The sequence below is a fragment of the Symphalangus syndactylus genome, chromosome 1 (genome assembly GCF_028878055.3).
Source record: "Symphalangus syndactylus isolate Jambi chromosome 1, NHGRI_mSymSyn1-v2.1_pri, whole genome shotgun sequence".
NCBI lineage: Eukaryota > Metazoa > Chordata > Mammalia > Primates > Hylobatidae > Symphalangus > Symphalangus syndactylus.
The window spans coordinates 68,604,141-68,631,609 of record NC_072423.2 but is presented as its reverse complement, the minus strand read 5'-3'; the positions used below and the strand labels follow the sequence as shown (position 1 = coordinate 68,631,609).

General features: G+C 37.3%; 1 protein-coding gene across 3 annotated transcripts in view; it reads right to left on the bottom strand.

Moving 5' to 3' along the window:
- The window catches only part of SMCHD1 (structural maintenance of chromosomes flexible hinge domain containing 1), a 155,671-nt gene that overhangs the window by 76,478 nt on the left and 51,724 nt on the right, over window positions 1-27,469 (bottom strand). For all 3 annotated transcript variants that reach the window (XR_008650063.2, XM_055237021.2, XM_063640809.1), the window contains 10 exons: window positions 26,070-26,152; window positions 25,795-25,908; window positions 15,538-15,615; window positions 15,339-15,458; window positions 11,004-11,148; window positions 8,673-8,769; window positions 6,603-6,675; window positions 4,534-4,673; window positions 3,712-3,846; window positions 264-491 (listed from right to left, as the gene is read on the bottom strand). Coding sequence is in view for 2 of the 3 variants with exons in the window: in XM_055237021.2 (XP_055092996.1) it covers window positions 264-491; window positions 3,712-3,846; window positions 4,534-4,673; window positions 6,603-6,675; window positions 8,673-8,769; window positions 11,004-11,148; window positions 15,339-15,458; window positions 15,538-15,615; window positions 25,795-25,908; window positions 26,070-26,152 (1,213 nt within the window). In the remaining variant the exon portion in view is untranslated. The remainder of the gene's footprint in view (window positions 1-263; window positions 492-3,711; window positions 3,847-4,533; window positions 4,674-6,602; window positions 6,676-8,672; window positions 8,770-11,003; window positions 11,149-15,338; window positions 15,459-15,537; window positions 15,616-25,794; window positions 25,909-26,069; window positions 26,153-27,469) is intronic.

Sequence of the window (27,469 nt, the reverse complement as noted above, 5' to 3'; positions counted from 1 at the left end):
GAGCACAACTAAACAAAATGCCAAAACCTAGATTTTTAAGTGTCAAAATCATTTTTCTAAGTATAATTTTGTCACACATGAATCATTTGCATTTCAATCTATTCCATGAAAAAAGCTTATTCTGCTTAGAATTTGAAATGATAGTATAACTTTTCTGTGACAAGCTTCTTATTTTAGAGGCTACCCATAAAACGCTTGTTCAGTCTTACAAACATAAAATTTAAAAAGTTCTTACAAATAACCAATCTGTTAGAGATACTTACTTTAATTTTTTCTGCTAAAGCTGATGTTATATTGATTTCTCTTTCTCCTTCATCATACATTTGAAAAATAAGATTATGCATAATATCACCCGCTATCCAATTAACCTCATCCTGATGTTTGATCTGAATTGCCTTTTGTCCTTCTACACTGAATATTTGTAGTCTTGCAACATGGCTACTGGGAAGCAACTTAATAGTCTTCTCCACAGGTGCCACATCTTTACAACTCTAGAAAGAGAAGAAAACACAAACACTGAGTGATATCTGTACTGAAATTTTACACTCCTGAAGAATTTACTTTCAATATTATGGAAGACCATCTCATACACTGTTATACTCACAGGTTTTGTCATTAAGATGGCATTGTACTATTAATAATTCCATATTTTATACCATCAGGTTATAAATAGCAGTGGCCACATTCTTAAAACAAAAACAATTATATTTGGACTAAAAGGATTCCCCCTCTTTTCTATTTTTTTATTTTTTTTGAGACAGAGTCTCACTTTGCCTCCCAGGCTGGAGGGCAGTGGCATGATCTTGGCTCACTCCAACCTCTGCCTTCTGGGTTCAAACCACTCTCCTGCCTCAGCCTCCAGAGTAGCTGGGATTACAGGCGCCTACCACCACACACAGCTAATTTTTGTATTTTCAGCAGAGATGGGTTTCACCACGTTGGCCAGGCTGGTCTCAAACTCCTGACCTCAGGTGATCCACTGGCCTCGGTCTTCCAAAGTGCTGGGATTATAGGCGTCAGCCACTGTGCCCGGTCCCTTCCTCTTATTTCTAAGTTTCTTTAAAAGTATTGCCATCTTGTGAAATTTTAATTATGTTACATACTCTGTTAGTATTTATGAATAATAAAGATGTAAGAAATTAAGAACTTTCCATAAAATCAGAGACAAACAGCTACCATAAAATACATTATTTAATGGTAACAGATTACATTAAGGCTTTCAGTATTTTTTCAATTCATAACACATTGGGGTAAGTGATCAAGGTTGTTTAGAGCCAGAGAAGGCCTCTAGATGCCCTAAAGACAACTGGTCAATATACTGGCATATTTACTTACAATTTATTATTGGCACACCAGTGTTCTACAGATCAAAGAAAAGACCTAGATTATGCTATATAAATTGATCTTAGGCACACAAAATTAAAATATTACATTATTTCATAATCTAGTTATAGTCCATTCAACAGTATACACTAAATTTTAAATAAGTTTAAACATAAAATACCTTTATAATCTTACTTAACTCATGTCTCCTTCCTCATCCAGTTGTAGCCATTTAACTTATGGAAGCCTATCCACGTGAGTGATATTAAAAATTCCTGCCTCATGGAATGTCAGGCACATAACCATCTTCTGTTGTATCTTACTTGCCTTACTCCTAAACTCAGTTATTGCCACTGGATAACATTTTGTAGCTGCATATTAGAGGATTTATGTTAGTGTTTGTTTTAACCGACCTGAATTATTGGTCTTCTCCTGAGTGGTCTGTAGTATTTACAAAAGTCCTAATGCCTGCTGCTCTTGCCTCCAAGTCCAGATTCCTCCCTAATTCATAGTCATCTTTTGCAAGAAAGTGTGCTCAAAAGTATGTTGCCCATATTATTGCATAAAGAAAATGCATAAAAAATACTTTAAGGTTATCAAATATAACCAGCTTAAAAAGAACTGGAATGAAGTCATCTCATCCTAATTTAAAAAGTAAAAGACATCTTGTATCCATCTGAAGTTCAAGCTATGTTAATAACTAATGTATAATTAGTAGGAAAGTATGAGTTAATCAACCAATTAGATTATCTATCACCATATCAATTACTAAGAAATCACATTTAAGTATTTTACTTAAGTATCTGTTATCTTACTCAGCAACCTTAGAAGTTTTACTTAAGTATTTGTTATCCCACTCCACAACCTTAGATTGTTTCCAGCTCCTGCCTCCATGTTGGCTTTGCTATCAGCCACGATGAATCGCCAATAAAAAGTATCCTACTGGGCCGGGCGCGGTGGCTCACGCTTGTAATCCCAGCACTTTGGGAGGCCGAGGTGGGCGGATCACGAGGTCAGGAGATCGAGACCACGGTGAAACCCCGTCTCTACTAAAAATACAAAAAAAAAATTAGCCGGGCGTGGTGGCGGGCGCCTGTAGTCCCAGCTACTTGGAGAGGCTGAGGCAGGAGAATGGCGTGAACCCGGGAGGCGGAGCTTGCAGGGAGGCGGAGCTTGCAGTGAGCCGAGATCGCGCCACTGCACTCCAGCCTGGGCGACAGAGCGAGACTCTGTCTCAAAAAAACAAACAAACAAACAAACAAACAAACAAACAAACAAAAGTATCCTACTGGCATATGATATAGAAATCCCTTTGTGGGCCAGGCACGGTGGCTCATGCCTGTAATCCCAGCACTTTGGGAGGCCGAGGCGGGTGGATCACGAGGTCAGGAGATCAAGACCACCCTGGCTAACACGGTGAAACCCTGTCTCTACTAAAAACACAAAAAATTAGCCAGGCGTGATGGTGGGTGCCTGTAGTCCCAGCTACTCGGGAGGCTGAGGCAGGAGAATGGCATGAATCCAGGAGGCAGAGCTTGCAATGAGCCAAGATTGCGCCACTGCACTCCAGCCTGGGCAACAGAGCAAGACTCCATCTCAAAAAAAAATAAAAATAAAAATATAAAAAATTCCTTTGTGTAAAAACACAAATAAAAAGCTATGTGTGTATAGAAAATTATATACAAAAATTAAAGGTTTATATGTCCTTCCAAGGTGGTTTAAATACAGATATTTACCAAGCTTTCTAAAACAAATGAGAATGATAAAAAGCAAAATGGCTGGGCACAGTGGTGCACACCTGTAACTTCAGCACTTTGGGAGGCCAAGATGGGAAGACTGCTTGTGAACAGGAATTTGAGATGAGACTGGGCAACACAGCAAGACCCTCTTTCTCAAAAAATAAATAATCAATAACCAGGTGCATTGGTCCTTGTCTATAGTCCCAGTTACTTGGGAGGCTGAGGTGAGTGCATCACTAGAGCTTAGGAGTTGGAGGCTGCAGCGAGTCATGATTGTGCCACTGCACTCCAGCCTAGACAACAGGGTGAGACCCTATCTCTTTAAAAAAAAAACAAAAACAAAACAAAAAAAAAGCAAAAGAATAAAATTATGTATTTTAATAGAAGAAAAATATTTTAGGGAAATGTAAATCAATAATAGTTACAGACACTATAAAAGACACTGTAAAAATCAAGACAATTACTAATATTTGACACAAAATGTTAAAATAGTCAGCATTTCATATTGTCTTTGCTTTGCTTTGGCTGAAAGAACCACAAATACCTCATTTTCAGAAGTTAACAATTTTGCAAAAAATGTTATTAGGCAGTTGAAGACTATTTGTATGAAGACTCAATATAATATCAATGAGTAACAATAATAACTTACAGGTATTTCAATTCTTGCTTTAAGCGTCTGGTCTTTTTTAATATTCTGAACTTGAATTGCAGATCCTGTTAAAATACTGGTTCCGGAACTACTGCAATCTACAACATAGACTGGAAGGTTTGGAGCACCTGAAAACTATTTGAAAGATGCAAAATAATGTAAGACCCCTATTAAATATATTTGATTATTCCGTAATTGTTCAAAGTTTCAAATAATTCAGTAGAGCTACTATTTCTGGCAATGAATAAGAAAATTCTAAGTAAAAGTCACTAAAACTCTAGAATATTGAACAAAAACAGTAATTTTCTACTATACTATGTAAAAATTATCTGTTTTGGAAGGAAAACCAACTTCCTCAATTACAATCTTTTTCTTTTTTACTTAACTGGATTTTCTTTTTCTTTCTGCGGTCTTTTACCTACCTTCATTTAACCATCATTCCCAATTTTTTTTTTTTTTCCTAAGGTAAAGGAATAAAGAATGGCTACTCCATAGGCAGAGCAGACCATTCCCAAACCTGAAAGACATTTTTGTCTTTACCTACTCATATATAATTCATGTGAAATGAGAGGCATGGAGTAAAGAGAGGAGAGGTGAGTAAACTTTTATTCACAAATTTATGAAACTGGGCACAGTTGGCATGTTTATTGGTTTAGGAATGATGAAAAAAAAAACTATTGGCAATAAGATCCCACAAATCCCTTGGAATAATCATTTCAGACTTAAATCCTATGTAAGGCTTACTATTAAGTGGCTAAAATAGTCATTGCCACTTACTACAATGGGACTCAAAATAATCTAAATATCTTCCAATAAGCTTACCTTACAATGAACAATCAATTTTGGTTGTGCTGTTATGTTGTCTGATTCATCTAAAACTTCCACCTGAAATGGGAAAGCTGTTCCATTTTCTATAACTAAAATTTCGGAATCAGGTTTCACTTTCAATCGACGAGGGTGACCTAACAGTGAATTATACGATAAAATACATATTCAGGTTTCAAAGACTAAAGTACTGAAATAGCAAAAGAAATAACTTTAACATTAAAGACTTAATTAATATTTTATAAATATTGCAAGAAAGAAAAATATAGGCAATGTCCACGTTTAATCAGTTTCATCCCAAAATGCATAGATTCAATACATGACAAGACTTATCTCAATTGTATAAAATGCTCGGTGTCTAGGCTAAGTTTTATTCCACAAGGTACAACACAGTGATAATTCATATTAAAAATCACCTAAAATCTTTAAAAGATACTGGGAAAAAGGTATTCAAAAAGAAAAATAACAGCTTATTAAAACTACCAATTTTACATGATGATTTTTCTGGCACAAGTAACTATATGTTTTAGACATTCAAAGAATTAGATCTTGTAATGACATCATCAGGTCATTTACTTGTTAGATTGCCCACTATCTCTGATGTCATAAGCAATTAACATCACGAATTTCCTCTAAGATTAAGAAAAGTAGACTTATACTTCCACAGTAAGCCAGTCTGATTCGTTCATAAACACTGATATTTTAAAATTCAATTAATGCTACGTACTGATAACGCAAGTACACGGAGAGAATTACTGAAAATATTTATTTTATTTTGTACTAGTATTAGTTATATTCATTTATTTCCTAAATATGAAGCACTGTGCTAAGTTTTTTTAAGCACTATTCTTACATAAACTTCACAATAATCTTAATGAAGACATTACTATTATCATCCCCATTTTACAGGTAAGGAAACTGGGATTCAGAGAAATTAAGTATTTTGTCCAGGTCACAAGGCTAGTAAGTAGCAAACATAGGTTTAAATCCTGGTTTGTAATTTGAAACTCCTTGACTTTTATCACTACACCATGATACTTCCTATCTACCCCCCAAAAAGAACTATCTAGCTACTAAGAATTGTACTACTCAACTCCATACTTTTAATAATCTAACCTCTCAAATAAATGAATGTTTGTTGATACGTATGATTTTTTTCTTATACTTCCACCAATGGACCTACCTAAATTCTTTTAACAATTCACACTGGAGGGAAATGTCATACAACTTCAATTTGTGAAAGCAAATAGATAATATGTTTCTTTTTGCCTAAAACCAGTAAAAAGATCACACAGATATGGTTGTGGTATTTTTCATATCAGAGCTAAAACTTACATGCTAAACACTGCTGTGTTTTACAGGTGCAGGCAGTTCTTACTTGGTACAGTAGGTGTTAATGAAAACTCATATGCATATTGGAACTGTGTCCTCCATTGAGTACTACAGAACTGTGCAAGGCAAGGACTACCTGTAGTAACTCATTTAATCCTCCCAACAACCCCAAGGGAGTAGATATTATCTCATTTTACACATGAAGAAATTGAGGTATAGAAAGAGTTTACCTAGATACTAACCCAGAAGGGCTGACTCCAGAATGTACTTAAAACCTCTACTACAGACTATCTCTCAAATTAGCCAGCATATTCTATCCTATGTAACTTTAATGCAACTTCATTTTCTCAAGTTGTCATTATCAAGTTAACTTAATAAAAATAACATTAGAAGTTTTTCTTCTTAAAATATGAAAGTTTTATCAACAAAATGTAAAGAACAGACCCATCTCTAATAAAGCCTAATAGATATATTCCAAGAAATAGTTCCCCAAAACATTTTCAATATCCAAAGTTTTCTCCCAAGGTTATATTCAGAATGTCAATAACATCTTCCTACATGTTTTCCTTTTTAAAAACTGGTCATTTCTGTCAGTGCTGTGGTTTGACATTTAAATGTATTTTCACGATTTATACCACTACTAAAAGCCCAAAAACCTCTAACTTTGTATCATTATACTTTAACATAAGAATATTATTTTAAATAATTATGAATATTTCTTGAAATAATATTACCAGGTAGAAATCTAGTTTTCAAAATCTGTGAGTCTTCTTTTAAGCCCGGCAGAGTAACCTTCAGATTATAATTCTGTTGAAAAAAACAGTAAAAATTAAACCCAGTTCTAAATACATAAGTAGTTTATCACATCAATTCTGATTTATATTTTGGTTTTATTTTCATACCATTGTAGAAATTACTTACCAATTTTATACTTACTAAAATTATCATATATGGAGTCAGAAATCTTAGAGAAAAAAATTGATCAATATTGCTTCCTTATAGACGTGAAATGAAGAGAATTATGGTAGAATCTACTTTTCCAAAATAGGAATATAATTTTAGGATCAATTTTTCTCTTAAATTTTTATTCTCAAAAGGCATAACCTCTGAATAATTATCATAATCAAGATAGATATTATAAAACATATGCAATAGTAAAGTAGAAAGAAACAAAAACCACAAAATTTTGAAATGCAATGTGGTACTCTATATTGGATCCTGGAACAGAAAAATAAATTAACTGGAGATAAGTAAAAAAAAGTCCACAGTTTTGTCAGTAGTATTTTGTCAATGTGTGGATAAATATATAAAGCTCTGTAAGACATTAACAGAGGAACTTTCTACATGCAACCTCTCTATACTATCTTCGAACTCCTTTGTAAGTTATTTCTTCTAGTTATTTCAAAACAAAAAGGTTTTTAAAATCTAGAATTTTTTTTTCTTTTTTATTATTATACTTTAAGTTTTAGGGTACATGTGCACAATGTGCAGGTTTGTTACATATGTATCCATGTGCCATGTTGGTGTGCTGCACCCATTAACTCGTCATTTAGCATTAGGTATATCTCCTAATGCTGTCCCTCCCCCCTCCCCCCACCCCACAACAGTCCCCGGAGTGTGATGTTCCCCTTCCTGTGTCCATGTGTTCTCATTGCTCAATTCCCACCTATGAGTGAGAACACGCGGTGTTTGGTTTTTTGTCCTTGTGATAGTTTACTGAGAACGATGGTTTCCAGTTTCATCCGTGTCCCTACAAAGGACATGAACTCATCATTTTTTATGGCTGCATAGCATTCCATGGTGTATATGTGCCACATTTTCTTAATCCAGTCTATCGTTGTTGGACATTTGGGTTGGTTCCAAGTCTTTGCTATTGTGAATAGTGCTGCAATAAACATACGTGTGCATGTGTCTTTATAGCAGCATGATTTACAGTCCTTTGGGTATATACCCAGTAATGGGATGGCTGGGTCAAAGGTAGAAATTTTTAGTAAGTTTATCTTACTAAAGTCAAATTTTCTGTGAATTTCAAGTTCTTTTTCCAGAAAAATCTGAATTCAGAAAGAATCAAGAACTCAATTTTTGACTTGATTATACAAAGCAGCATATAGTACTTGAAAAAAATACACATGCTCTGTTTTAAACATCACACTGATAGGGAAAATGTTTAAATATTTAAAGTAATGATACACTGAAAAAAATTTAGCTACAGTGTTCCTTTTAGTCAGTGAAGTCTATTAGCTGCTTTACAGACCTAATTGAAAAATTACCTTATTAGAGTTTCTATCTTTAGCTTCTCTGCTTTTTTTAGACCAACAAACTATGCATAGGATTCCTTCCTTAACTGTATCTCTCACCAAACACTTCCTTTTATCTAAATACCAAAGTGATATGTTTAAAGATGTGAGCTGAAATTTCTCGTATTTCTAATTGTCATTTTTGTTCTAAGAAAAATATTCAAAAGTGGACAGAAACAGTAGGAAAGAGGAAAAAAAAAAAACCAGCATAGTCCTGGATAACTGTCGAAAAAATGGCTTTGAATGTGAAAAAACTGAAATAGAGATAATGGGGACAGGTGAAAAATATTTAATTCAGTTTAACCAACAACAGTAGTAAATGTGCCAACTTTTCTTACAGATGTAACTGATAAGTCAGGTGGCACAATGATGATAAATTCCTAAGAACCCAATTACTGTCATCTGTTTTTTAAAAATAGGTCATTCCACTCTTCATCTACAATTTCATTCTTACCATATGAGAAATAAATACGTAACAAGTATCATAGGATCTATACATAAGCTTACCTTGCCTTGACAAGAGTTTATAGGGCCCTTGGCTGTAACACCTCGAATTACACAATTTGGTCCTTTGGTTATTTCTTCATAATGTAAAGATAAACCACTGGGGGAAAAAAATTATTTTTTAACTCCCTTCAATTGCCTACAAGTAAGCTGCAAATGTGTTTTTGCTTTCCTATGTGACATTGGCACGTCTATTTTTCTAATAAAATATTTTTTAAATATAAAAAACAGAAAAAAATTCCAATAGATTTCTTTTACAAAGAAAATTGATCCAACAAGTATTAATAAGTGATACCAATGGGTTAAACACTGAAAATGATATAACAGATATAATGTAAAATTAAAATAGCATGTATTGAATTAGTAAAGATACAACGTAGTACCTAATCTAATGCTAGACCATGTATACAAGCCTAAGAAAAGGAAATAAATACCTAAAGAAGCCAGGTTTAAGGATGTCCTCAGCATTTACCATGAATTCTTTCAAATCTTTCACCAGTGAGATTTTAGAGAATTCTGGGCATCTGTTATTAAACTGAATGGCAATTTAGATAAAGTCCAAATAATAACAGACAGGCTTATGATGACATAAACTGGAGAGATCACCTAATCTACTTCCATGAGTAATATGTTCCTAAAGCTGATTCCAAAGCTAATTTCATCAGATTTGACCAGATGTAGATCTTTGCAGTGGCAAAATTTTACTCTGTCAAAGGTAAAGAAAGGGAAAAAAAGTAAAAAATATACCATGATGGAGAAAAGCCTAATTTTTCTGAGGAATGGAATTTAAGTGTTTACAGGTATTTTCAGAATAAACTGTAAAGCTCATTTGAAAAAAAGATGTAATGTGGCATACAAGATAAAATAAATCCCCTGGGAAAGATGGCACATTAAACATATACACCTACTTTCACTGTCTCTTAAAATCCCACTAATATGACAGTAAAGGGATGTATTTTATTTTTAAAGGAAAACATAAAGAAAAAATGGAAAGGAAGCAGAGACAGGGCAACCAAACTTATCTGCTAGAAAACAGGACAGACAAGTGGCAAATGATAGCAGTCTCCAAAAAGCTGAATTGTAAAATAGAAATAGAAAAAGCTAGAAACCAATCTCCACCATAGAGTGCCCAGGTACTGTTCAGAATTGGCAAAAGGAAAAGGTTTAAACAAACAAGCAAAAAGACTAATGAAAAGTTTAGATCTCAGATCTCCAGATCTCTCCTCTCTGCCTCTGGCAGATGAGTGAAAGACGAATCTCTGAAAAGGTTAAAACAGAAGATCTCTGAACCAGAGACAGCAGATAAGTTGAGGATGAGAATGAAATACTAAAAAGAAGAGAAGAGGTTATCTGGAACGAATGCATATGGATACTGAGACCTCTCCTCCCCAATTCCCACCCCAGCCCTGTTCTTTGACTCACTTGGAACCAAACTATTCCCCGCTCCAGGCAAAAGACTGAAGATTCTTCTTTGAGGAAACTGCCCAGTCCAAGACCTAAAAATACTGACAACAGGATTTCCCCCAACAATGTACTCCAGACAGATCATCCCACAGTGGAGCTCACAGGCAACAGCCTCTCCACACTCTTTCACCTGCATTCCAATCTCCTACTCATTCACAAGCAGATGACCAATAACCAGATATCTCTGGAGACCAAGAACAAGCAAACGACTAAGTTGGAGACAACAGAGTATCTGTATAGGTAAAAGAAAGCTTTAAAAAAAAAAACCCAACCATTTGCTTTATCAGTGAAAACGGTATTACATTCATAAAACAAGAGGGTCTTTAAAAAATTTCAGAGAACCAGAAAGAACTCACGGCAACTAAAAATATGTTAGCAGAAAGGAAAAACTCAATGGAAAGGTAGTAATCATAAGGTCGAGAAAATTTATCGGGAAGTAAAACAGAAACAAACAGATTGAGAATATTTTTTTTAAAAATTGGGGATTAAGTCCAGAAGGTCCAACATCCAATAACTAAGAACCCTAAAAGAGAAAACTGTGATGACAGAAGACACAGAATGAAGTATTTCAAATAATGAATTGTTAAGAGACTTATCATACTTGCAAAAGTACATGGAGTAAGACATAAACACCTTAACAACTTCAGCAATAAATCCAGTCAAAATATAAACTTTAGTGAAGCAATTTATATATGACACTAGTCACAGAGGACAGCTTGGAGCTAAATTATCCAGATATAATAAAATTCACTAATATTTTAAATAATATTAAAGTTGAACACCTTACACACACAAAAAATTAAGCTGAAAAAAAAGAGTGAATGCTTAGCAAATATCAAAGGACAAATACATACTGATCCTTCAAATTACCTTGCTTCAAGAACTGGCTGAATATCAGTTACTAGTTGACTGGTATGACCAAATTCATCCTGAAACTCCAGAGGGATATTAAATGGAACTCCAACACGAAAAGGAGGATCCAGATGACCAAATGAAAATTTCTCTGGCTTACCCTCTTTAACAAAAACAAAAATGAAATGAAAAGCAAGTACATTGGTCAGAAAATCCATTGGGGGTCAAAAACAGATCCATTTCTATATGAGAAATTTTAGAAATCTATTTTAGACTATGCTAAAAATAACATTTTAAAATCAGCGCAAAAATTATATGTTATGCAGACAATCCACTTGGGAAAAACCTCCCGAGTAGCTGGGATTACAGGTGTGTACCACCACACCTGGCTAATTTTTGTATTTTTTGTAGTGGCAGGATCTCATCATGTTGCCCACACTGGTCTTGAACACCTGAGCTCAAGCTATCCACCTGCCTCCCCAGGCGTGAGCCACCATGCCCAGCCATTATACCTTTTCATAGGAAAGAACTTTAAAGGCAAAACACAATATTCAATAGTTATAAAATGATATATATGATGAAGTTAAATAGAAGCTCCACATGAGAAAATACTTGGAACATGTGTAACAAGGAAAATTCAGACTACATGAAGCCCTTCTATAAATCGGCTGTTCTCAAAGTGTGGTCTCTAGTCTTGAATTTTTAGCATCCCCTGAGAACTTATTAGAAATGCAAATTCTAGGGCCTATCTCAAACCTGCTGAATCAGAAACTCAGGGTGAAATTCAGCAAGCTGTGTTTCCTTTCAGGTGATTCTGATACAAACTCAAATTTGAGAACCACAGCTTTAAACTATTAAAATGGGTACAGTAAATGAACAAGCATTAGCATACAATGTCCAATAATGGCTAGAAGAGGTACCTAATCTGACAATTAGAGAATCAGTTTCACCACCAACTATGCTAAATAAATATATAGTTCAGCCAGGAACGAGCATGCAGTCAATTGGAACTCTCATAGTGAGAAGTGAAGGTACCATGGCATAGCCTTCTGGGATGTCCACTCTTGGTATCACCCTAAAGAGATTCTAACATATGTACAGAAAGCAGCATAAATTTTTTTTCCCCAAAAAGCACTTCAGTTTCTAATAGCCAAAAACTTGGAAACAATCAACACAATTCATCAACATGAAACTGCTTTAACTACAGCACACCCATCTTATGAAAATATATTCCACAGATGTTAAAAGAACATAGTAGACTTATGTATAAAAAAATCTCCTAAAACATTTAAAAAAAAAGAAAACCACACTCCAAGGTGGGCCTTCTTGATATCACAGCTACTTAGATCAGTTCTCTCCAAAAACCCTGTAACAATGACTCTACAAAAGCAGTAAAGAAAAAAGATGAGAGTAACAGAATTGGAAAGCCAAAGAACATATGAATAAGTGTAACTGACTTAGCAGAAAGACCCAAGAACATCAAATACTCAAACAACAAAGCAAGCAGAGACTGAATCTGATTCACAGTTACCAGATGCCCATAAGTCTCAGGAATGGCTGTATAAAGTTGTAGTGAAATTGAAATAAAACAAGAAGGTTGGCTGAAGTCAGTTTGAGAAAGTTTCCCAGATCCCCATCCTTCAATGCATGGGCTAGTCAATGACTCTCCTCATCCCCAGCAAAAGATGGAAGGTTTATTCTTCAGGGAAAGAAGAAAAGGTCTAGAAGTGAGAGACACAGCACTACTAAAAGTGTCACTGACCAGGCGTGGTGGCTCAAACCTGTAATCTCAGCACTTTGGGAGGCCAAGAAAGCAGGACAGCTTGAGCCCGGGAGTTCAAGGCCAGCATGGGTAACATAGTGAGACCCTGTCTGTATTTTAAAATCTAATCAATTACATTTAAAAGTGTCATTGAAAATAGGAAAATCACGTGGAAAATTATATACTAAATGTGAGGACCCCCACAAACACACACAAATGGTCTTTCCCAGCTTGGTTCCCAAAATGCTGGCAGCTAGGTCTTTACCCTTTTAGCAGGTGACTGAAAGGCTCCACTCTGGGAAATCTGAATAGCCAAAGAGACAAGACCTAAACATTCTCATATCATAATTTCCCCCAAGGAAATTTAAGTTTTTAAGTGCCCTATTCTTCAATGTTAGCAAATCACTAATTATATAACAGAATATCTAATAAAAAAAGCAACATGGAGGAAACAAACTATGAATCAGGAAAAATGCTGTAAGAAAAACCTCCACTATTATTAATATCCTCAGAGAATAAAGATACTGAATTCATGAAGTAGGAAGAGAATGCTTAAGGAATTGTTTAACAAGATTATTTTAAAAGAGATTTTAGAAACTAAAAATGGTAGCAAAAAGGAAAAAATAGAAAGCATAGAACATCAAGCTGTTAAGAAAATCTCCAATAAGGTAGTAAAACAAAACCAAGAGATGGAAAGCAGGAAAAACAAAAATAATATACCAATCCTGAAATCCAACATCCTAACATTAGATGTTTTAGAAAGAAAGAACAGGCTGGGCACAGTGGCTCAAGCCTGTAATCCCAGCACTCTGGGAGGCTGAGGCAGGAAGATGGCTCGAGGCCAGGTGTTTGAGGCCGAAATGGGCAACATAACATAGCAAGACCCTGTCTCTACAAAAAAATGTTTTTAAAAAATTAGACAGGGCCAGGTGCGGTGGCTAACATCTGTAATCCCAGCACTTTGGGAGGCCGAGGCCGGCGGATCACCTGAGGTCAGAAGTTCAAGACCAGCCTCATCAACATGAAGAAACCCCATCTCTACTAAAAATACAAAATTAGCCGGGCGTGGTGGCACATGCCTGTAATCCCAGCTACTTGGAAGGCTGAGGCAGAAGAATCGCTTGAACCTCGGAGTCGGAGGTTGCGGTGAGCTGAGATCACACCATTGCACTCCAGCCTGGGCAACAAGAGCAAAACTCCATCTCCAAACAAAAAAAAAATTAGGTGCAGTGAGCTGCAATCACACCACTGCACTCCAGCGTGGGCAACAGAGAAAGACACTATCTCCAAAAAAGAAAAAAGGCCAGGTGCAGTGGCTCACACCTGTAACCCCAACACTTTGGGAGGCCGAGGAGGGTGGATCATGAGGTCAGGAGTTCGAGACCAGCCTGGCCAACATAGTGAAACACCGTCTCTACTAAAAATACAAAAAAATTAGCCAGGTGTGCTGGCAGGTACCTGTAATCTCAGGTACTTGGGAGGCTGAGGCAAGGAGAATCGCTTGAACTTGGGAGGCAGAGGGTGCAGTCAGCCAAGATTGTGCCACTGCACTGTACTCCAGGCTGGCCAACGGTGTGAGACTCCATTGAAAAGAAAAGAAAAGAGGGGAGAGGGGAGAGGGGAGAGAGGAGAGAGGAGAGGAGAGGAGATGACAGAGGAAGAGAAAAGAAAAGAAAAGAAAAGAAAGGAAAAGAACAGAAAAGAAAAGAAAAGAAAAGGAGAGAAAAAGAAATTAAAAAATCAAGGTGATTCAAGAAAAATTCCTAGAAAATAAAACAGGGATTTCCAGACTGAAAGGGTATACGAGGTATATGGCTGGATGATACTAGATAAAAACAGGCCTGCACTAAAATCATACAATTGAATATTTCAGAAACTGGGATTCCCTTAAAACTTGAGGACTGGGGAACAAAGAACGTTTCGGGGGAGGAGGGGCTATATGCCAAGGGTCAGGAAATCAGGACAGCTTTAGACTTTACCAGCAACAATGAAAAGTAGAAAACAATGTCTTCAAAATTCAGAAGGAATATGATTATCGAGTAGACTTATAAAGCTCTTATAAAGCTATTTGAAAATCAAAATGGGCCGGGCACGGTGGCTCACATCTGTAATCCCAGCACTTTGGGAGGCTGAGGCAGGTAGATCATCAGAAGTTATGAGATCGAGACCAGCCTAGTCAACATGGCAAAACCTTGTCTTTACTAAAAATACAAAAAGCCAGGTGTGGTGGCGGGCGCCTGTAATCCCAGCTAGTCGGGAGGCTGAGGCAGGAGAATCACTTGAACCCAGGAAGCAGAGGTTGCAGTGAGCCGAGATTGTGCCACTGCACTCCAGCCTGGGTGACAGAATGAGACCCCATCTCAAAGTAAGAAAGAATATAAAATAAAATAAAATAATGTAAAATAATAAAATAAAATACAATACAAAATAAAATAAAATAAAATAAAATAAAATAAAATAAAATAAAATAAAATAAAATCGAGATGGTTACCCAACTATTCAAACATCTTTTACTGGCTTATCTCTCTTTTCTCTTTGGATTTAAAATGCCACCTTTAGCATATATAATTATATATTACTGTTTTGCTTACCTTTAACAGAAAACTTAATTGCTTTAGATGGTAGTGGTCTTCCTGCATAAGTGTCTGCATTACTTTCATTCAATACAACTTGTAATTTCAAGGTATAATTCCCCAACTTCTGAATATTTTCTGGATAAATTAAGAAGAAATTAAAAATCAAGTCAACACAATACCAATGTATTTTTTAACATTCAGAATAAGAACTCACCCATTTTTTTAAACCAGTAAGGCCATTTTCCTCCATGTTGACTAATATGCGAAATAATCTCTTTATTTCCACTTGAAGCTTAATAAAAGAAAAAAGAAACAATACTGTCTTGAGAAATTCAACGTAAAACATGAAATATGCAATGTCACATTGGCACCAAATACCTATTTGCTGTATTTTAAAACCTGCTTTGAAGCGTCAAAAGATCTAACACTATCCCATGAAAGTGAACAGCAATAATAAAAGTTAACTCTTCAATTCATTAAAATCTCTTTATTTCAAGTCTTGTAAACTCTCACTTTATGTAAAATTACTATTTAAAGAGAAAGGAAGACAACAGAATAGACAAATAACATGATCTCTCCAAAAAATTCCTTATTTATTGCCCACTCTAGAATTATATAAATATTAAAAAACCCAAAATCTTAAAAAAGACAACTCGTGAACAAAACCAAAATGTTTATCAAGTAGGTAACATGACCACACAGACCAAAAAGAGGGAGAAAGAGAGAGAAAAGCAGTCAACCTTACCCACTTGGAAACAGTACAATAGTGTATTCACACTGTGAACTTTTATCTAAGAAGGAACACAGGAGCTCAACATAAAAGCATAACAGGCCCAGCGTGGTGGCTCATGCCTGTAATCGCAGCACTTTGGAAGGCTGAGGCCAAGAATTTGAGACCAGCCTGGGCCATATAGTGATGGCTTGTCTCTACAAATATTTAAAAATTAGCCAGGCATGGTCCAGCTAAGTAGTCCCAGGTACCTGAGAGGCTGAGATGGGAGGATTGCTTGAGCCCAGGAGGTCAAGGCCACAGTAAGCTATGAAGGTACCAGTCTGGGCAACAGAGTGAGACCTTGTCTCAAAAAAAAAAAAAAAAAAAGGCAAAAGAAACTTTGGATACTTTGAACACTACAGTGGGCAACAGCACTGCATGTCCCATGAAAAACTGGGAGTGAATCCTCTGTGTGAGAAGGGGAGAGAGCAACTCAAGCCAGTTGGGAGCTCCTTGGCACTACCAAGCACTGGATCTGACTTGCAGAGCATTGGGGACAGTGGGAAGTGCTCCACCCGTACTCCCAGACCCAGGTGGTACAAATAGAAGGCGGCTATTCCCGATCCTAAGTCACAGCGGGCTGCACAGAAACCTGCCAGCTAGCATAGGTGGCAGTCACTGGTATGGAGAGTCTCCAGACTAAGATTTGTCATCTAATATTGAAGAAAGCAGCCTCCACAACCAGAATGAGAGGCAAGTGTAATATGGGCCCCAGCCATGGGTATGAGAATTGGGTGCCCCTGCTTTGCAGAGCCAGACTGGGAGGGGTGTGGCCTGGAGCCTGGTTTTTGTCCCTGGCAGGACATTTTGCAGCCTGAGACAGATTCACAATCTGAGGACAGACTGCTGGTGACTTGGCTGGCTGTTTCAGCTTGCTGCCAGCAGCAGACGGTAGGAGGGAATCCAACCAGGTCAAAACTGTAGAGAACCGGGTCCCACTATCACCTGCCATGTTGTGGAGCCCTAGCGACCCCACTTTCCCCATGCTGGATCTTTGGCATGGCAGTGGTTGCTCTGCTCCTCCCTGGAGCATTGCTTCAGCAGCCTGAGAACTGCCTTGCAACCCCTGTGAGGGCTGGTGCTTGTGCCCACTGTTGGGGTGGCCAGAATGCAGGATTCTCCAGCCCAGCCCTGCCTAGCTTTGCCCTCTCCACCTGCCTCAGGGGCAGAGCACAGGACTGGGACCCCTGGAAGTTACACAGTCCAGCCCATCATCTAGGACATCAGAGTACTTCTGGTTAACAAAGGTAACCCATAAATGCTACTACAACAGCTGCATCCAGCTCTTACCTTCTAGCACCACATACTGGACAGGAGGCCAACTTTCACAGCCCATTAAAACGTCTGCTAAAACAACTGTGCAGTGCTCAGGAAGAAGATAAGCTCTGCACCACCTCTACTACCACAATTGTCCATACCACTGCAGCTACACAGGAGGCCGTGAGACTGCTCACCCGCCCGATATATTACTACAACAGCCAGCACTGGAGAAAGCCACCACACTAAGGCTATTTATAAACAAGGAAATCATAGATAATCTATGTCACTGAATACACCCAAGAAGCAAAGCCAAAAGAATCTATTAAACATATATCATAGACACATCGTCAAGGAAAAAATAAGTCCTGCCCCAACAAAAGTAAATTCAAAAATAAAAATAAGCAACTACTACTGTGGATGCAAAGGAAATCAGGACAATATAGAAAATATTAAAAAATAAGGTGCTATGACAGTTCCAAAGCAACATGGTAATTCTCTAACAATGGATCCTAACCAAAAAGAAATCTTTGAAATATCAAATAAAAAATTCAAAATACTGATTATTTTATTTTCTTGAGATGTGGTCTTGCTCTGTTGCGCTGGGTGAATTTCAGTGGCACAATCATAGCTCACTGCAGTCTCATGGGCTCAAGTGATCCTCCCACCTCAGCCTCCTAAGTGGCTGGGACTACAGGTGTGCATTACCATGCCCACTTGTTAAATCAAAAAAAATTTTTTTAGAGTGTCTCACTGTGTTGTCCAGGATGGTCTCGAACTCCTGGCATCAAGCTATCTTCCCACTTCAGCCTCCCAGGATTATAGGCATCAGCCACCAAGCCCAGCTAAAATACTAATTTTTAAAGAAGCTCTATGAGATACAGGAGATATCTGAAAACTAATACAAAGTAGTGAGAACATGAAATTCAGGGTATGAACGAGAAATTTACAAAGGCATAGTTTTTTGTTTTTTAAAAAAAGAAATTCTGGAATAAAAAAATTCATGGAAGGAATTACAAAATATGGTTGAAAGCAAACAATGGACTAGACCAAGCAGGAGAATCTCAAAATGTGAAGATAAATCTGTTGAATTAATCAATCAGACAAAATAAAGAAAAAAGAATTGTAAAAAATGATCAAAGCCTTCTCGAAGTATGGGTCAACGTAAAACAGCCAAACCAACAAATCCCAGGTATTCCCAAGGGAAAAGAAAAAGCAAAAACTTTAGAAAACCTATTTGAGGAAATAATTGAGGAAAACTTCCCCTGTCTAGCAAGAGATCTACACATCCAAAGAATAAGAGGCTCAAAGAATGCCAGGCAAAAACACAGCAAGAAAGGCCTCACTACAATATATAGAAATTAGACTAAGGTCAATGTGAAGCAAAATATCCTAAAATCAGCAAGAGAAAAAGCATCCAGTCACCAGTAAAGGAAAATCCATTAGACTAACAGGGGATTTCACAGCAGGTACCTTATAAGCTAGTAGAGATTGGTATTTTATTTTTTCTTTTTTTACAATCTTGCTCCATTTGTAGGATTCTATTTTCAAAGTGCTGGGGGTGGGGGGCAGGCGGGGACTGTCAACCACAAATTTTGTGTTCTGCTAGAACAAGCTTCATAAATGGAGGCAAAATAAAGTCTTTTCCAGACAAGCAAACCCTGAAGAAATTCACTACCCCTAAACCAGATCTACAAGAAACACTCAAAGGAGTTCTAAACATGGAAACAAATGGTCAATACTAGCCATCATAAAAACACATGAGAGTATAAAATTCACAGGTCTTATAAAACAATTATCCAAGGTAGGAAGAGAAAAAAAATCAAATAGCAGCACAACAGAATCCCACCAAACCACAAAGACAGAAAGGAGGGAAAAAGAGAAAGGATCTACAAAGCAACTAGGTAACAACATTATGACAAGAGCAAAACTTCACATATAAATACTAACCTTGAATGTAAATCGATTAATGTTCTACTTAAAAGATATAGACTGGCAGTAATGGATTTTTTAAATGAACCAACTAAATGCTACTTACAATAAACTCATATTACTCATAAAGACAATTATAGACTGAAGGTAAAGGTGTGGAAACAGCTATTCCATGCAAACAGAAACCAAAAGTGAGCAAGAGTAGCTGATATCAAATAAAATAGACTATAAATCAACAACAGTTAAAAAAATTATATAATGTTAAAGGGATCAATTCAACATGAAGATATAACAATTCTAAATACATATGTACCAAATACCAGTGCCTAGATTCATAAAACAAATACTACTAGACCTAAGAAGACATAGAAAGCAATACAATAATAACGGATTCAACACCCTACTGGTAGCACTAGATGGATCATGGAGATAGAAAACCAACAAAGAAACATTGGATTTAAACTGGCCTTTAGACCAAACGGACCTAAGCAAACATTTACACAACATTCTACCCAACAATATGCAGATATACATTATTCTGTGGAATATACATTCTTCTCATCAGCAAATGGAACATTCTCAAAGACAGGCCATACATTAGGCCACAAAACAAATCTCAATAAATTTTGAAAAATCAGAATCAGATCAAGTAACTTCTTGGACCATAGTGGAATAAAACTAGAAATCAATTCCAAGAGAAACTCTCAAAACTATAAAATACTTGGATCAAACAGCTTGCTCTTAAATAACCTTTATGTCAATGATAAAATTGATATGAAAATTTAAAATACATATATGTATTTTAAGATGGAGTCTCACTCTGTTGCCAGGCCGGAGTGCAGTGGTGCAATCTCAGCTAATTGCAGCCTCTGCCTCCCAGGTTCAAGTGATTCTCCTGTCTCAGCCTCCCGAGTAGCTGAAATTACAGGCGCACATCACCACACCCGGCTAATTTTTGTACTTCTTAGTAGAGATGGGGTTTCACCATGTTGGCCAGGCCAGTTTATGATGTATCTTAAAGAAAGCATGCCTATATTTGCCTTTTACTGCTGGATTTCTCAACTTGTACCAACAGAGAAAGAAACATGTTCTAGAAACATCTTCTCAATATTTGCTTTAAAAAAGGGTACAATTATAAATCAGACAGCAAATCACCATGAGAAGTTCTCTAAAAAGACCCAAGCAACTTTCTGATTTTTGATGTATTTATTCAACAAATATTTATTAATTACCTCCTATATACAAAGTACTACAAAAAGGGTAAAGAAAACGACATCACTGCTTTCCTGGAGTTTTTAATCTTGTAGAGCAGGGGGACTGGCAAACTACTGGACTGCCAATGGCTGCATTCATCTACAACAACAGACTTACGTAATCATAAGAAACAGCTTATACGGCCCTCAAAGCCTAAGTATTTACTACCTGATGCTTTCCAAATGGTTTGCCACCCCTGTCCTAGAGGGGAAAGACACATTTAAGGAATAAAATTTGGTCTAGAGCTGGGAAAACTGGGGTTCGATGAGAACGAAAACAGTTGTGGTTAGAGGTATGGTAAGTGAGGATGAGATCAAGTTGGAGAGAGAGGAAGGGCCAGATCATGCGTAGAGTACTGCAGAGCTATGACTAGTTTCCTAGGCCACTAAAGATGAAATAATATAAAACAAGTGAGTGATATACACAATTCTGCAATTCAAAAAAAATCATTTTGGCATAAAATGAGGAAAATGAGCTGGAGCAGTGCAAGAATGAAAGAGGACTTTTCATTGAGGCAGCTACTACATGGTTAGAATGAGAGACCATGATGACTTGGACTTGAATGGGCAGAACGAAGACATACAGTTGTCCCTTGGTTTACGCAGGAGATTGGTTCCAGGATCCCCATGTATACCAAAATCTGCACATACAACTCCTGTGGTTGGCCCTGCAGAACCTGTGTATATAAAAAGTTGGCCTCTGTTTATGTGGGTTTCAAATCCCGCAAAAACGTATTTTCAACCTGCATTTGATTCACAAATGTCCACATGTAAGTGGACCTGCACAGTTCAAACCCATGTTGTTCAACGGTCAACTGTACTTTAGTGTGATACTTTGTGCTAGATTGGTTACAGGGGATTAAGAAATAAATGGAAACACCAATCCTTTTCAAACTCTTCCAAAAAAGAGGAGAGAACACTTCCTAACTCATTCATTCTTTGAGGTCAACATTATCTGATACCAAAGTCAGACACAGACATTAAAAAAAAAAAAAAAAAAAAAAAGGCCGGGCGCGGTGGCTCAAGCCTGTAATCCCAGCACTTTGGGAGGCCGAGGCGGGCGGATCACGAGGTCAGGAGATCGAGACCATCCTGGCTAACACGGTGAAACCCCGTCTCTACTAAAAATACAAAAAAATTAGCCGGGCGAGGTGGCGGGCGCCTGTAGTCCCAGCTACTCGGGAGACTGAGGCAGGAGAATGGCGTGAACCCCGGGAGGCGGAGCTTGCAGTGAGCCGAGATCGCGCCACTGCACTCCAGCCTGGTCCCGAGCAAGACTCCGTCTCAAAAAAAAAAAAAAAAAAAAAAAAAAAAAAAAAAAAAAGGAAAAAGAAAACTACAGACAAAAATCCCTTATGAATATTGATGCAAAAATTCTCAACAATATGCTAGCAAGCCAAATTCAGCACAATTTTAAAAGAACTCACCTTCGTCTATATAGTGTTGTTGTAAGGGAATACCTGAGGCTGAATAATTTATAAGAAAAGGATGTTTATTTGGCTCACACTTCTGCTGGCTGGAAGACTGGGCATGTGGTGAAAGCCTCAGGCTGCTTCCACTCATGGTGGAAGGTGAAGGGGAGCCAGTGTATGCAGAGATCATATGGCAAAAGAGGAGTGAGGGAGGTGCCAGGTTATTTTTAACAGCTGTCACGGGAAATAATAGAGCAAGAACTCACACAATAAGCCCTTCATGAGAGATGTGCACCTATGACTCCAAAACCTCCCATTAGGTCCCACCTCCAACACTGGGGATCAAGACAAATATCCAAACTATACATAATAACCAAGCGAGATTTATTCTTGGAATGCAAGGATGGCTCAACAAATAAAAAACAATCAATGCTATGTGCAGTGGCTCATGCCTGTAATCCTAACACTTTGGGAGACTGAGGCAAGAGGTCATTTAAGGCCAGGAGTCTGAGACTAGCCTGGACAGCATAGGAGACTCTGTCACCACCACAAAAAAAAAAAAAAAAAGGAGGGGGTGGGGGGAGCCATGGTGGCTCAGGACAGTTGTCCTGGTGCATAAGGAGGTGAGGCTACGCGTTCGAGGACAACCTGGTCAATATTTTTAAAAAACTCTCATCAATTGATAAAAAGAAAAAAAAAATAGCTGGGTGCAATGAGCATGTCTGTAGTCCTAGCTACTCAGGAGGCTGACATGGGAGGACCACTTAAGCCCAGGAGTTCGAGGCTGCAGTAAGCCACGATTATGCCGCTTCACTCCAGCCTGAGTGACAGAGTGAGACTCTGTCTCAAAAAAACAAAAAACAAAAAACAACCAATCAATGCAATACATCACTTTGAGAGAATAAAGGAAAAAACCTACATAATTATCTGGACTGATGCAGAGAAAACATTTGGGAAAACAATACTCTTTCATGATAAAAACACTACACAAGGAATAGAAAGAAACTTCTTCAACATGATAAAGGCCTTATATAAGACTCACAGTTAACATCACATATACTCAACTGTGAAAGACTTAGAAGCTTTTCCTCTAACATCAGGAACAGGACAAGGATTCTCATTTTAGTTACTTCTATTCAACATAGTATTTTAAGTCCTAGCCAGACCAGTTAGGCAAGAAAAAGAAATAAAAGGCATCCACTTTGGAAAAGAATAAGTTATTTCCGTTCATAAATGACATGTTCATATATGCAAAAAACCTAAATAATCCATAAAAAAACCCCTGGTATAGCTAATAAACTCAGCAAAGTTGCAGATACAAAATCGTGTTCACAGATTGAATGACTTACAATTGTTAAGGTAAAAATAATATTCAAAGTTATCTGCATATTCAGTGTAATCCCTACCAGGATCGCAATGGTGTTTTCTGCAGAAATAGAAAAACACATCCTACATTTATAGGGAATCTCCATGGACCCAAATAGCTAGAACAATCTTAAAAAACAAGAATAAAGTTGGAGGACTTACACCTCCTGATTTTAAAACTTACAAAGCTACAGTAAACAAAACAGTGCAGCATGGGCATAAAAACAGACATACAGACCTAGGGAACAGGGAGCCCAGAAATAAATTCTCACATATGTGGACAACTGACTTTCAACAAGTGGGCCAAAACAATTCAACAGAGAAAGTATAGTCTTTGACAAATGGTGCTGGAAAAACTGGATATCTACAGGCAAAAGAAGTTTTCCATATAAAAAGAAGTTAACCATATGCAAAAGTCAAGGTCAGATGGATCAAAGTAATAACAACAGAGCTAAAACTATAAAATTTGTACGGAAAAAACATTCAGGAAAAGCTTCATAACACTGAATTTAGCAACAATCTCTTGGATAAGACACCAAAAGCACAGCCAACAGAAGAAAAAAGAGACTAATTGTTTTTCAAAATTAAAAACTTTTGTGCATCACAGTCATCATCGGCAAAGTGAAAAAGCAACCCACAGAGTGGAAGAAAGTATCTGTAAATCATTTATCTGATAAGGGATTAATATCCAGGATTATAAAGACCTTTTACAACTCAACAACAACAAAATTTAAAAATGGCCAAAGGACCTGAATAGACCTTTGTCCAAAGAAGATATACAGATGGCAATTAGCCCATAAAAAGATGGCCAAAATCACTGAGTATTGGGGAAATGCAAATCAAAACCACAATAATCTTTAGTAGGAAAAAGGCGGAAAAAACACAGTAAGATACTACTTCATATCTGTTAGGATGGCTATTATCCGTCCCCCACAAAAAAACCCACAGGAAATAACAAGTGTGGGTGACATGGAGAAACTGGAATGTACAATGGGGCAACCACTGTGGAAAACAGTATGGCAGTTTCTCAATAAATTAAATAATAATATGACCCAGCAAGTCCACTTTTGGGAGTGTATCTAAAAGGAACCAAAGCGGAGACTCAAAGAACTATTTGTACACCAATGTTCACAGGAGCATTCTTCACAATAGACAACAGGTGAAAGTAACCTGAGTATCCATCAAACAAATGGATAAACAAAATATGGTGTGTGTATATATATATACACATACATATATACACACATACACAAGGGAACATTATTCAACCTTAAGAAGGAATGGGAATTCTGACACACTATGCTAAGCGAAACAGGCCAGACACAAAGGACAAATATAATTCCATTTTTATGAGGTACCTAAAATAGTCAAATGCAGAGATAGAAAGTTAAAAAGTAGTTACCAGGGCAGGGAGAAAGGAGTGATAAAGAATTATTACTATAGAGTTTCAGTTTGAAATGATGAAAAAATGCTTTAGATGGATAGTGGTAATGGTTGCACAACAATATGAATGTACTTAATGCCACTTCATAAATTTCATGTTAATGTTATACATATATATATAAAGTTATTAAAAATAGAAGCAGGGGCCAGCCTGACCAATATGATGAAACCCCATCTCTACTAAAACTACAAAAATTAGCTGGGAGTGGTGGCATGTGCCTGTAATCCCAGCTACTTGGGAGGCTGAGACAGGAGAATTGCTTGAACTCGGGAAGCGGAGGTTTCAGTGAGCCTAAATTTCGCCATTGCATATTCCAGCCTGGGCAACAAGAGTGAAGCTCCGTCTCAAAAAAAAAAAAAGATGCAGGAAGGTCATGAAAGGTGCTGCACTGCTGGCTTTGAAGATGAAGGAATGAGAGTGGCGCTTCTGTGTGATTTATTTATTGTTTAGAGACAGGGTCTTACTTTACCACCCAGGCTGGAGTGCAGTGGCATGATCATAGCTTGCTGTGGCCTCGAACTTCTGGGCTCAAGCAATTCTCCTGCCTCAGCATTCCGAGTAGCTGGGACTATATAGGCTCGTGCCACCAAGCCCAGCTGAGAGTAACTTTAAAAGGCAGAAAAGGCAAGGCTCACCTAGAACCTCCAGGAAAAAATGCGGTCCTGAAGACACTTTAATTTTAGCTCAGTGAAACCTGTTTTGGATGACTAATAATACTGTAATTATTAGAACTGTAATAATACATATATGCTTATGGAAATTCCCACTGCAAATTCTTCTACATATATGTATCATACCTTTACTTTAGCCCACAGTTACCTACATGAAAAAATTCAAGATAAAGTATTTTTAAAAAATCTTAGAAAAATATCCACCAAGAAAATGAGCTATTCATAACATTCCTGAAATTCCTAACTTCAATAAAATTTGCTGTGCTTATCAGATTGCTAGGTCATCAATAATTATATGAAGATATTTAATTTGATATTATATTTTAAAAACAATATTAAAGATGTAAATTAGTTTGTATACTTACAATGTAAAATAACTTTGAGCTCAACCAGGAGTTTCTTTGACCCTCCGTGGCTTGTTCCTGGAAGCTTTTGCATTGCTTCCCCTTTTTTATTCAGTATTTCAATTCTTAACGCACCTATGAGTCAAAAATTACAAGTATCTTAATTACACCCAAAAATTTGCTGAATCTGCCAAATCTTCCCATTGCATTTTAATATCTCATGAGCTTTTACATATTGGAAATGTAAGACAAAAGAAAAACACACTTTTTGGTATCAGAAAAATAAATAAACATACCGATAGGGGTTCCAGCAGGCCTAATCTCATTAGGCAATAATTCATCTCCTTCAGGCCAAGTTACTGACAATCTATCAGGGAGCCTGTTATGAAACCAGCATATTAATGTTCCACAAACTTTGTTAATTATGATCTTCATTAAAAAGATATGAGTTATTAGAAACTTCAATATTTATTGCTGGTATATTTTAAAAGGTTAAATCTGGAATTCTTTATGATTAATCATCCAAAAATTTTTTTCCTCCCTAACCATTCCTGTGGCTATTGGAAAAAAAAAAAAAAAAAAAACCTTTTGGAATTAAAAGCCAGGAACTGTCAAATTTTTGTGATATTTTTTTCAACTTGTTTTTTTTTTTTTTTTTTTTTTTTGAGACGGAGTCTCGCTCTGTCGCCCAGGCTGGAGTGCAGTGGTGCAATCTCGGCTCACTGCAAGCTCCGCCTTCTGGGTTCACGCCATTCTCCTGCCTCAGCCTCTCCGAGTAGCTGGGACTACAGGCGCCCGCCACCACGCCCGGCTAATTTTTTTGTATTTTTAGTAGAGACAGAGTTTCACCGTGGTCTCGATCTCCTGACCTCGTGATCTGCCCGCCTCAGCCTCCCAAAGTGCTGGGCGTGAGTGAGCCACCGCGCCCGGCCTTTCTACTTGTTTATAGTACAAATTACCTTTAGAAGACAGGATAACCCCTAAGAATCAAAATTCAGTAAGAATCAAAATGATTGCATCATTAGCTATACACTTTCTACTTCCTCCTTCTTTATAACTCATTGATAAGGTTTGGCTCTGTGTCCCCATCCAAATCTCATCTCGAATTCTAATCCCCAGAGGTCAAGGGAGGGACCTGGTGGGAGGCGACTGGATCACGGGAATGGTTTCCCCCATGCTGTTCTCTTGATAGTGAGTTCTCACGAGAGCTGATGATTTTTAAAGTGTTTGACAGTTCCCCCTTCCCTCTCTCTCTCTTCTGCCGCCCACGTAAGACATGGCTTGCTTCCCCTTCGCCTTATGCCATGATTATAAGTTTCCTGAGGCCTCCCCAGCCATGCACGACTGAGTCAATTAAACCTCCTTGCTTTATAAATTACCCAGTCTCAGGTAGTATCTTTATAGCAGTGCGAAAACGAACTAATACACTCATCTTTACCTCTCAGCAGGTATTGTAATATTCTAGTTGTAGGCCAAACTGAGTTTTTTAAAACATGTTAATCATAGTGCCTATAAGAGTGACACTTTAGATATATAAGATTTCCTTCTTTGTCTACAAAACAAATGCAGAATTGTTTGTATAACCAGACCTCTTAATTTTTTTTAACAAGAAGTTCATCTCAATAGGTACAATATCGAAGACTACAAATGCCCTAACAGCAGAGTAGACATACTCAGAATACTTACAGCACAATTC